This window comes from Mytilus californianus, unplaced genomic scaffold, assembly GCF_021869535.1.
Source record: "Mytilus californianus isolate M0D057914Y unplaced genomic scaffold, xbMytCali1.0.p SCAF_18, whole genome shotgun sequence".
In the NCBI taxonomy this organism is placed as follows: domain Eukaryota; kingdom Metazoa; phylum Mollusca; class Bivalvia; order Mytilida; family Mytilidae; genus Mytilus; species Mytilus californianus.
Genome location: NW_026262666.1, coordinates 211603 through 224997, shown reverse-complemented (window position 1 = coordinate 224997; position 13395 = coordinate 211603). Strand labels below are relative to the sequence as shown.

Genomic DNA, 13395 nt, shown 5'->3' with positions numbered 1-13395 from the left:
GGGGTAAAATGCAGTTTTTGGTTTATATCTCTGAAATTAAAGCATTTAGAGCAAATCTGACAGGTGGCAAAAATGTTCATCAGATTTAGATTTATCTGCCCTGAAATTTTCAGACGAATCCAACAACCTATTGTTGGGTTGCTGTCCCTGAGTTAGTAATTTTACAAAAAATTTGCAGTTTTTTGTTATTATCTTTGATATCATTATAATATCTAATATCTAATACTATTAATTATGATTTTAACCTTATTTTACATGATTTCCAAAGTATCAGTAAATACAGGTGAGCGACACAGGCTCTTAAGAGCCTCTAGTTAGAATTGATATATTTGTGATCATCCAATAAGTTGTCAAGAAAAGCTGTTGGAGAAATAGCAAGACATTAATACTGACTTTTCATATGATATAATGTCAACAACAAAGAGTTTGTGTCCATATTACAAGCAAAATGTTTACTTTTCTTCAACCATCTTTGAAAATAGCTAGAAAATTAAATTAACAGACAAATATACCAATGTGTAATATAAAATAAATACAATTATGTTCCTGTCTACTGATGTTTGAACTAGATTCCTTTGTATTGTTTGATTGATGTCCCATTGCGTACACCATACACTATTATCTATTAAAAAAAAACACGAATTACTACTACAGTTTTCATTTAAGAAAATGTGCACAAAAGTATAACATACTGTCACACTCAAAAAATTTAGTTGCCTAAATATGAGTAGCTTTATTGGCTTAATACTAAACAATGAACTGATTACAATCTAGTCATTTGATAGCAAAGACTGTAGAATTTTGTACAGTGACATCATTCCTTGGTTTCAGAACTGGGGGCGTTTACATGAAAAAAAATTGAACATAGAAATGTAATGGCTTTCTGTAGTCGTGTTCCTGAACCTCACATTTCTTTTCATATCGCCATCACTTGTTTTCTTTTTCAATAGTACAAGAAGTTAAAAATTGTTGCGAGGTCTGCTAAAATTTTATAAATTTTCATATTGGTCATTAATTTCTTGTAAGTTGACTAATGTTCAATGTCAAGTATTAAAATCAAATTCAGGACCTAAAACAAGTTAAAGCTACAGCTGAAATGGTCGTATAGAAAATCTATATATAGAATAGTTTGAATTACCTTTTTAAACTGGATATATTAAGAAGACAGCGAATTAAAACATTTAACAGACGTTCTGTCTACTTCTCTGCAAAAGTATGTTTTATTAAAGTTCCGAGTGCCATGAATGGTTTGATGAGAAAAAAAACAATACTGTTTTAAGTTAATTAAATGTTTACACTAAAGGGTTATCTTGCAAAAAAGGGAGTTTAACACATTTCATTGTCATTTAACATCCATCATCAATTTAGAATTAATTTACAAGGAATGACTGTAATATTTTTTCTGTCTATTAAAAAAAACCAGAAATAAAAAATGTGGTGCATTCTTATAAATAACCAGCTACACAGTTAATGCAATGTGCACCACATTTTTAAAGTTATTTCTTCATAGACAGAAACAAATATTACAGTAATTCCTTAAGACACCAGAGAGACAGCACACATAGCAATATATATCTTCAGGTTGAAAAGCAACCCAACAAAAGAAACAATAATGATATCTACTGGTTAAAAATACACAATAGAAATAAGAAGATGTGGTATGAGTGCCAATGAGACAACTCTCAATCCAAGTCACAATGTACACTTTATTGATACTAGACATCAAAGAGACAGTTACAAAAAATAGATACTTACAGGTAAATCACACACGATATGGTCACTGGACAATAAAGGGATAGAACAAAAACTATACATAAATAAAGGCATTAGAAATAAAAAGACAGCAACCAAACATCAGCAAAAATTACTTACAGATATCTGCATGTCAACTACAGTAGTTTATTATCGCAGTATATCAAAAGGACACCAGAAAACCAAAAGATATCCACATGTCAACTATAGCAGACAGTTCAGGGTCACTGGTATTCAAAAGGACAACACAAAACCGCTTTTTGGTCGGGTTAACGTTGTTGTTTCTTTGACTCAATCCCCGTTTCCATTCTCTGAACTAGCACACAATTTTATTTAGGGGCCAGCTGAGGACCACCTCCGGGTGCGGGATATTCTCGCTGCATTGAAGACCCATTGGTGGCCTTCGGCTGTTGTCTGCTCTTTGGTCGGGTTGTTGTCTCTTTGACATATTCCCCATTTCCATTCTCAATTTTATCTATTCTATATTGTACTCGTTTTGTAATTTTGTTCTTCATTTACACAGTGTGCGGGTGATTGGTTTGCTTCAGAGTAGGAATTTGGTTTAAATTCTAAATTAAATGCAAAATCGGTAAAAGGTCAACGAACAAAAAATACCGATCCCCAAGGAAAAATTCCAAATCCGAGAATGTCAAGAGGATAAAAAAAAAACAAACGCCCATTCTTTCATTTTTGAGACCAAACTCATTTTACGCGGATTGCTTAACAAAATTTGCCGTGTGCTTGGGTTCTGTATTTGTTGTTTGTAGATCCTGACCCCTTTAACATGATATTCAACGATGGAAAATCACGTTAAAATTCAATCAGTAATTTTCGGAAAATAAAAGAGATACATGCATTTTTTTTCGATTTTCAGTTATTGTTCAATGAGCCAAAGATATATGCAAAATTTTATCAAAATCTGTGAAATAGACCATTTACTGTAACTTAGCCTTAAATCAGAATAGATTGACCTTATTCATTTTACATTATCATTATCATAATGATGAAAGATATCTGTTATCCGAAATATTTATTGATACTTGTACTTGTTGTTTCCTTTATGTCGAGCCTGCAACATTTATGTCGCGAAAGCGAGACATAGCGATCCTAGATCGGTTAGGTTCAGTCTGTGGTTTAAGTTTTTTAAGACATCAAGTTCATGACCTACAGTGCCCAGATTAAAATTTTGAAAATATTTATTTTCATTTTTCCATATTTTACTGATAAATGTTTTTTTTTACAGTATGCATTTAGATTCAGTCTGAGGTTAAATTTTTAAGGTTAATTCATTAAGTGAAACTAACTTTCTAACACCAACATCTTTGTTATACTGCTGTGACCCCAACTATGATCGCAACAAGGAACTATCGGCGGTTCATTTTGGATATATGTTTAGTGTTATAAACAAACACTAGTTCATTGTGACAAAAAAGTAATTAAAACCTTATATCCGAACTATCACACCAACATCTGTTTATCTCTTAAATATGAAAGACATATGTGTAATTTAGCGTTCAGTAACTGCGAGGACTCTTAGACCCGTGTCTTTAGTCTTTTATAGTGGTTAATGTGGATCTGATGAGCCAAGCCATTCCAACTGTTTGTTGTGCTGCAACCTCAATGTCCCAGGTTGGGGAATGGTTGATGAATCACAAACATGTTTAACCCCGCCACATTCTATATGTGCCTCTCTCAAGTCAGGAACTCCAGTAGTTGCCGTTTGTTGCTGACTGCCATATTATTTTGTTTTTGTTTATTGTTTTGTCATGTATTCAGGTCATTGTTTTAATTGTTTCACTTTTCTTGTCAGTGCCTTTTTAGCTGGATATACAGTACGGGTTATGTCTTTGTTTCAGGCCGTATGGTCACCTATGTTTGCCTAAATCCGCTTTATTAGGACTAGTTTTCTCACATGGAATTATATCATATCTTCTAACTTTTGTCACCCAAAAAACGCTGTTCGGGGGTCATAAATAAAGGCAACAGTAGTATACCGCTAAAAACACAGGCGTCCGTCCGTCCGTCTGTTTTTTTCGGTCTTGTAATCGCTCTCACTTGTACATTGCTAGCAAAATTTATATGTAAAAAGTAAAATAACAAAAAACAGAACTCCAAGGAAAATTCAAAACGGAAAGTTCCTTATCAAATGACAAAATCAAAAGCTTAAACACTTCAAACGAATGGAAAGCAACTGTCATATTCCTGGCTTTGTACTTGCATGTCCTTATGTAGAAAATGGTGGATTGAACCTTGTTTTATAGCTAAGTTAACCTCTCACTTGTATGACAGCCGCATAAAATTCCATTATACTGACAACAAAGTGTGAAAAAAAACCAAACAGACATAAAAGATAAAAATGTCAAAAATAGGGGTACAGCAGTCATTATTGTGTTATTATCTTAATCACTATAAAAACAAACAAATATGTCAACAACGAAAAACAAAATGACATATAGACAAAGCACATAAGCAAAAATGAAAGACAGAAATACACACAACTACCATATCATAGTTCATATCAAAGGATTATATCAGCAGTTGCCTCGGACAAATTTAAAAAAAAACAGTGGTAATTAATAACCAACTATTTTTAAAGAAGAAGAAATGCCCCTTAGAAATTTAAATTCTATAGAAAACATTGTAAAATTGTAACATTCTATCAAATGCACAATTCTTGCCAGGTATTTATGTAATTTACATCAAAGATTTTTATTAGCACTTTATCGGACATATTACAAATACGTTTTGCAGGATCTCAACATTGACGACTTCAAGTCTAAACCTCCTGATTGCACCTGTGCTAGTTCCAAATTCACATATAATCCGGCTGGCCACATTATTACCGGAGACTTCAACATTGTCAATAACACTTCCCTGCGAAATTTGTTATACAAAGGTCCGAAATATCGTGAGCCTAAATCCATCAATTGGAAATACAACTTCAAAATACTGATGGATTCAGTCGAGGATTATGCCAGGCAATGGGCTAAACGCGAGAAAGAAGACGTAGATACTCTTTCCGAAAGGATTAAGGCTGTGAGGTCGTTGATACAAATCCGAAATAAGAAACTAAATGGGTCTATCAATACCCACGCTACGTCAATTTTTAAAGACCCAAATGTTGCAAAACACTTGTCCTACCACCATGACAAATATGTTGTTGTCCCCGCAGATAAAGCCCCAAACAACATCGTTTTTGTGTGTAAATACATGTATCATTACATAAACTGCTTGATAAATGAATTAGGTATTGACAATTCATTTGGAAACTCAACATATACCCTCACGACACTTACCAAAGAGGAAATCCTGGATAATCATAGGTCTATGTTCCTTTGGAATTTCAACCAAAGATGAAGAACTGGATCTTGCATCACTGTATTGAATACATAAACTACATAAGTGTCCTTACAAACAACGGTGTATTGCTGGGTCTTCCAAGTGCTCCACGAAACCTCTTTCTGAATTATTAACATCTATTTTATCAGCAATCAAAGCCGGTTCCAAAGTTATTCTGAAACTGCCTATTCTAGAGGTGGCGTGTATCAGATGTGGATACTAAAAAATTCCAAAGATCTTTTAGAGTACATACAATCTAAGACTCTCTCATCTTGCAATAGTATTAAAACATTTGACTTTTCTACACTTTACACAAGTATTCCCCATTCCAAACTAAAAGACAAATTGAAAGATTTTGTATTACTTTGTTTCATTTAAAAGAATGGCGAACGTAGATACAAGTATCTTGTCTTGGGGAGGGATAAATCCTTCTTTGTAAAGAATCACTCTGATTCAAACAAAAAATTCTCTGAAACTGACACTATCGAGATGCTTGATTTCTTGATTGACAACATATTTGTTACGTTTTGAGGACGAGTTTTTCAACAGACTGTCGGAATTCCTATGGGAATCAATTGTGCCCCTCTTCTTGCCGACTTGTTTCTTTATTATTATGAGGCTGACTTCATACAGGAACTTCTTAGGAAGAAAGATAAGAAGTTAGCAATATCCTTTAACTTTACGTTCCGCTATATAGATGATGTTCTCTCACTAAATAATACAAAATTTGGTGACTATGTTGAACGAATCTATCCCATCGAACTAGAGATAAAGGATACTACAGACTTACATCTAGAAATTGACAATGAGGGTCGGTTGAAAACAAAACTTTACGACAAAAGAGATGAATTCAGCTTCCCAATTGTGATCTTTCCATTTCTATGTAGCAACATTCCAGCAGCGCCTGCATACGGAGTATATATCTCCCAATTAATACGATATTCCCGGGCTTGTATTTCCTATCATGATTTCCTTGAAAGAGGATTGCTGCTCACAAGGAAGCTATTAAACCAAGAGTTCCAAATGGTGAAGTTGAAATCATCCCTTCGTAAATTTTACGGACGCCATCACGAGTTGGTTGACCGTTATGGAAGAACCGTTTCACAGATGATATATGTCGTAACTACAATACCCTTCCCTTTTCACGAATGTGACCTACCGAATTAGACTATTTACCGGATTTGTAATAACATAAGCAACACGACGGGTGCCACATGTGGAGCAGGATCTGCTTACCCTTCCGGAGCACCTGAGATCACCCCCAGTTTTTGGTGGGGTTCGTGTTGCTTAGTTTTTAGTTTTCTATGTTGTGTCATCTGTACTATTATTTGTCTGTTTGTCTTTTTATTTTTGACCATGGCGTTGTCAGTTTGTTTTCGATCTATGAGTTTGACTGTCCCTCTGGTATCTTTCGTCCCTCTTTTATAGAAAATTGCATGGTAAGCATTCTCACACCTACATTTCGTGTAGGGTAGTTTATGAAATTTATATCAAAATCAGCAGTATCTGTTGGTTAACAAAATTCTTTTTTGTACAGGAGTTGTCTCTCTCTGAATTGTAATCTATGTTCATTGCCAAACAACTATTCTATATATAGTTATGCCTTCGGCAATAAAAAATACATTGAAAAATAATATTGTTAGTGATCTCATGCCTATATTATTTGAAAGATAAGTTTTTAAAAAGTTTAAAAGAAATAAAAACACAATTTTATTTGTGCTATTGCCCTTGGACAGATAAAACATGTGCAACACAGGGAACATTGGAACGTTGTTCTTTTATATATTATAGACGTATAACCTTTTTCTTTTTATTCATGCGTTTTTTTGTTTTTTTTGGTAGTAGTCAAATTCTTTTGCTGCTCTATGATCAATGGAGGACCAGCATATTAATTTAATCCTGTACTGGAATAGTCACCAGCAAAAATGATTCAGTACACACATTTTTCTAGTATGTACAATGGGAACCAGAATAATTAATATGCTCCATTATGTAAATAAAAATGACGATAAGGAATGAACATTACATTAATAGATGGTCAAATATGGTTTATATGCTCCTGCATTTACAATAGGCAAATATGTACTCTATATGTTCGGTATGTGCTATAGGTACATTTTTAGATCATTGGATTCTGTCTGTAAAACAAAATGGCCTTTGGCTATTATAGTTATGTCCCTTTTTAGTCATATAGCTCTTCACATGTTGTGAGTCTTTAACATTAAATCGATAGTAGTTTAATACACCCTTGACATTCGATTTGTATTGCATTTCTAGTAAAGGTAAATCCATAAAAGGGCTTCGGAGGCATACAAATTTTGAAGTGTTATTTTCATTTACAATAGGTACCACTAATCTGTAACAAATTGTAATTTCAAGATAAATCATAAGTGTTTGTAGATGAACGTCTTCTCCTTGAATTATGTAACAACCATATAATCACCAATTAAATTTCACTATAATTACTTTTTTGTGATGTAAGAGGTAAAGTCCTGCAGATTCCACTGAAAATTACTTTCCTGGCAATCAATGAAGAGAGGCGATGATCTATTCTTTAAAACAAAATCCTTCCAATATCATTATGTATTGGTAGCTTCGCTCTGTTCATGTACCTACTTATGCATCATCATAAGAACACATATATCTGTATGATTGTTTTTAAACATCTGAAGTTCTGCAGCATGTCCTTTCTGTGTAGCAACGATCAAAGGCGTTGATCAATTTTTTACATTGATGAAAATCTGCCTTACTGTGATACAGCGTAATTGCTTTCGCATGTTCATTCTGACAATCAATTTACAGAGGACATGGACAGATGTAGGTTACAACGAAAGAGGTAGCTAATTGTTATAGATAATACTAATATATTTAACGATTATTTAGCCAAAAATATTCATTTTCCCGATTAAAAGGGATGCGTGCGCCCTTTGCGCCCTAATCAGAATCAATCACTGGAGGAGATGCCACATTTTCTGTATACCTATTCATGCCTGCCTTATTGTTTAATAACATCCGAACTACTTCAGGGTGTCTTTCTAGACGCGCAATGTACAGAGGTGTTGACTTATTACTTGTACACTTATTGATGTTTGCTCCGTTTTTTATTAATATCTCAACCAAACTGATGTGTCCTTTCTTACAAGCAATGAATAAAGGTGATGACCTAGTATATGTACACTTATTGATCTCTGCGTTATTGTTTATTAATATCTTAGCTATTTCGGTATGTCCTTTCTGACAGGCAATAAAAAGAGGGGATGCTCTTGTTATTCTGCATTTATTTGGATCTGCATTATTTTTTACTAATAACCGAACGATTTCAATATGTCCTTGTTCACAGGCAATGAATAGAGGTGATGCATCTTCATTATTGCACTTATTAACCACTGCCCCATTATTAATTAACATTTTAACCACTAATGTGAAACCTTCCTGAGATGCCATGAACAGAGGTGATACATCTTCATCATCACATTTATTAATGTCAGCCTTATTGTTTATTAAAAGTTGAACTAACTCAATGTGGTTTTTCTGGCAAGCAATGGACAGAGGGGATACACCTTTACCGTTGCATTCATTAATATTTGCCATTTTGCTTATTAGAACAATTACTATATCAATGTGTCCTTGCTGACAGGCAATGAATAGAGGTGATACGTCGTTTTTGGTACATTTAGTAATGTCTGCATCATTTTTTATTAGCACCTGAACTACTTCAGTATGTCCTTCTTGACAAGCAATGTATAGAGGTGATTCTTCATAATTACTGCACTTATTTATATCTGCCCCAATCTCTATCAGCTTTTCTGCTATATTAGTATGCCCGTTATAACAGGCATTAAACAGAGGCGACGCTCCAGTATCAGGGCACTTATCAATATCTACATTATTGTTAATTAACAGATGAACAACAGAAGTATGTCCGTTCAAACAAGCAACGCACAGTGGAGATGATCCAGTATCGATGCACTTATTGATATCTACATTATGGTGTATTAATTTCTCAACAATATGAGTGTGTCCTTCAAGACAGGCAATGAACAGAGGCGATGCCCCAGTACGCGTGCACTTATTGATATCTACATTATTGTTAATTAATAGTTGAACATTTTCAGTATGTCCGTTTTGACATGCAATGAAAAGAGGCGAGGCTCCAGTATCTTTACATCTATTTATGTCTGCATTTTTGTCAATCAACATTTGAACCGCTTTAGTGTGTCCATTTTGACAAGCAATGTATAGAGGGGATAATCCTTTATTGACACACTTATCAATGACTGCCTCATTCGTTATTAACAACTCTACTATTAAAGTGTGGCCTTTTTGACAAGCAATGAACAAAGGTGACACGTCTTCAGCATTACACCTATTAATGTCTGCATTGTTGTTTATCAACAAATTAACTACTTCAGAATGTCCTTCCTGACAAGCAATATAAAGAGGAGAAACTTTATCATCATTACACTTATTAATGTTTGCCGACCCAATTATCAATATTTCAACTACTTCAGTATACCCTTTCTGACAAGCAACGAACAGAGGTGAGACCCCAGTAAGAGTACACATATTAATATTGATATTGACTAACAGTTTAACAACTGCAGTATGTCTGTTTTGACAAGCAACCAATAATGGTGATTGTTCAATTTTGTCACACCTATTGATATTTGCTTCATTGTTTATCAAAATGCGAACAATATCCGTATGTCCTTGCTGACAAGCAACGAATAATGGTGATTGTTCAGTTTTGTCAAGCATATTGGTATCTGCCTCATTGTTTATCAAAATGCGAACAATTTCCGTATGTCCTTGCTGACAAGCAACGAATAATGGTGATTGTTCAGTTTTGTCACACCTATTGATATCTGCCTCATTGTTTATCAAAATGCGAACAATTTCCGTATGTCCTTGCTGACAAGCAATGAAGAGAGATGATGCTCCCTTATCTTTAAATTTATTGTATATCAAGTTATTTTCCTCTCTCGCAATATCGAGAGATGATACGTTTTTATCAGCGGTAATTTTTATGTTTGCTCTATTATTCATCGCTAATTGAACTACCGCAGTATATCCTTCCTTACAAGCCACAAACAAAGGTTCGGAACCAGTATTTGTACACTTGTTAATGTCTGCCTTCTTGTCTATCAACTTTTGGACCACATCAAAATGACCTTGCTGACAAGCAATGTACAAAGGCGATGATCCAGTGTTTCTACACTTATCAACGATTGCAGATTTGTCTAGTAGAATTTGAACAATGTCTGTATGTCCTTCTTGACAAGCAATATAAAGAGGAGATACGCCATAATGTGCACACTTTTCAACGTTTGCAGATTTGTCAAGTAGCTTTTGAACAATGTCTTTATGTCCTTCTTGACAAGCAATGTAAAGAGGCGATACGTTATCATGTGTATACTTATCAATGATTGCAGACGAGTCTAGTAGCCTTTGAACAATGTCTGTATGTCCATTTTGACAAGCAATATAAAGCGGAGATACGCCATCTCGTGCACATTTATCAACGTCTGCCTCATGGTCTATTAACTTTTCAACTATTGCCAAATTACCTTTTTGACAAGCAATTAATAAAGGAGATGCGTCTTTATCATTACACTTTAAAATGTCTGCTTTATTCTCTATTAATATTTCAACTATGTCAGCATGTTCCTCATGAGACGCAATGTGCAGAGGCGATGATCCAGTGGATGTACACTCATTAACATCTGCCTTATTATTTATCAATCGCTGCACTAAACTTTTATATCCTTTTTGACAGGCAATGTATAAAGCCGATACTTTATCTTTATGTCGACAATAATTAACATTATCGATACAATGATGTAGACACCAATCAATCATAGCATCATCTCCATCTAAACAACACTGCATCAGCGGTGTAATATTGTTAACTCTATCACATGCAGTTGCCAATTTTTTCTGTTTTGAAATATCCAAACTTTTTAAATGTTCAAAAAATCTATTTCTGAACAGTTTGTTGTCCATATTGATATTACAGAACACATCAACAACTTCATTTCTCTCCCAATCACAGATCATTCTATTGATATATCTTTCCTGATACGGTTCTGGTACAGTAATTTCAATCTTTTCACTCGTGTCCCTATTTTTGAAAACAAACCTTTCACTGATAAAACGACTAGTAGCATTATCAATTAAACAACTCATCATGACATTGGCAAAATGAAGAACAAGAAATTCAAAAAACTTGTCATCAATTGTGCGATACACATTACCATCCTTTTTGATAAAGGTATTGGTGAGAGAATTAAGCTCATCATGAAGAACCCATGTTAATGATTTCGCTACTTTCAAAGCTTCATATGTTTTCTTTACAACAGTTTTGAAATTTTTATCAGCGTCTTCAGTGATTAATTTTTCCTCGAAATTATTATTAAACATCACACATAGAGCAAGTGCACAGTATTTGTCATATGCTTCCTCTTGCTTTAAATTATCTAACTCTGTTTTGTAAACTGTAAATGGATTCGTAAAGAAGTTTATAATGCACATATTTGTGTTTTTACTAAACAATTGGCATAAGAGAGGAAAACAGTCAAACATGTCCCGAAATGTCTGAATCTTTGAAGACATTGCTTTCAAATACAATTCCGCTATTAATTGTTTTTCTGTCCCCGACAAACACATATTTTCAGACAAGAGATTACATTCACAAGATTGAATAAAGGACAAAGCTTTTAATTTTTCATCCTTATAAACCTGCAGTCTACTAGTCATAATTAACCAGACTCCTTTCGATACCCATTTTTGGATTTTTTGCATGTTACTTTTCCAACTTTCAAAATTTATTTTATTCAAAGTATATGTTCCACAAAAATCATCTACAACAAAAACTTGGTTTTTCGTAAGTGGATTGTAAAAACTGACAATTTCATTTGGGTTTGTAACAGGTAAAATAACATATCCTTCTTGTTGCATTTGCAAAGCTACGTGACGCGCCAATGATGTTTTTCCCATTCCGAAACTGCCAGTTATGACAACACAGCCATTTACTTTTACATATCTCAATACCCTTTTTGCTGCATTTGTTTCTACGAACATTATGTCATCTGTTTTCCAGGTTTCTAATTCTTTATTCATTTGATCTATAAAATAAGGAAAACGATTAATAAGATTAAAAAAAAATACCGTCTTCGTCAATATATCATAACTGCCTGTTTAAGGGTCTTAATATCTCCTTTAATGTTTCTCATTTGAAATATAACTGAATATTATTACTTGTTATTCTTTCATTTAATTGTGAATGCACCATATAAAAATTAATTGATGACTTAAAAACAAATAAACTTTCGTTTCGTCACTATGAAACAAAGAGATGTGGTATGCTTTTGCATAGTATGACGTCCATTATCACTGAACTAGTATACATATTTGTTTAGGGGCCAGCTGAAGGACGCCTCCGGGTGCGGGAGTTTCTCGCTGCATTGAAGACCCATTGGTGGCCTTCGGCTGTTGTCTGCTCTATGGTCGGGTTGTTGTCTCTTTGACACATTCCCCATTTCCATTCTCAATTTTATTGTCAACGAGTCAACTATACAACAGAGTGCAAGTGTTACGGATTTAAGCAACTGTAGGTCACCGTATGGCCTTCATCAATGAGATAAACTAAGAGCATAAAAGGTCCCAGTATGACAAAATGTGAAGGAAAATAATACCCATTCCTAAATTTCAGGTTCTTCACTAGGGACAGGCAGATGGGAGAATATGGAGAGGCTAAACAAGTTTGTTAGCACTTATCATCTCCTAACTTGACCCATTGGTATAACAGCACAATATAAAATTGGCACGAAGTATAAAAAGAAATAATATAAAGATAAATACACAAAGTGTCAATGAGTACTTCCAGTTCTGAAATCTAGTTCATACCAACAAACAACTAATACATTTATCATGTTCTCGTAGACTAAAGTTAGAATCAGCATAAACAAACGAATTTGGTATAAACACGCATTAAACAGTCTTATAAAAGAAAAATAACAAAAATTCAAAACGGAAAGTCCCTTAGTATGCTTATTAAATGTCAAAATCAAAAGCCCAAACACATCAAACCAATGAAAAACAACTGTAATATTCCTAACATGGTACAAACATTTCCTTGTGTAAAAAATGGTGGAAAAAACCTGGAATTATAGCTAGCGAAACCTCTCATTTTATGACAGTCGCATAAAATTCAATTGTAATTAAGATAATGTTAGGATTCGTCGTAGGTGAGAGTTTTTTGGCGCCGCGTTGAAGGGCCAGTCTTAACTTTGATTTTTGTATTTT

The 13395-nt window shown here is 34.1% G+C and overlaps 1 protein-coding gene and 1 long non-coding RNA gene across 2 annotated transcripts in view; one reads left to right on the top strand and one right to left on the bottom strand.

Annotated features, from left to right (window-relative positions):
- The window catches only part of LOC127726509 (uncharacterized), a 264243-nt gene that overhangs the window by 66812 nt on the left and 184036 nt on the right, over nt 1–13395 (top strand). The gene's annotated exons all lie outside the window — the stretch shown is intronic.
- Nucleotides 6778–13395, bottom strand: part of LOC127726496 (serine/threonine-protein phosphatase 6 regulatory ankyrin repeat subunit B-like) — a 41729-nt gene continuing 35111 nt past the window's right edge. Inside the window, exon 5 of the mRNA XM_052233853.1 lies at nt 6778–12215. Coding sequence (XP_052089813.1) covers nt 8026–12215 — 4190 coding nt within the window. The 3' untranslated portion in view covers nt 6778–8025. The remainder of the gene's footprint in view (nt 12216–13395) is intronic.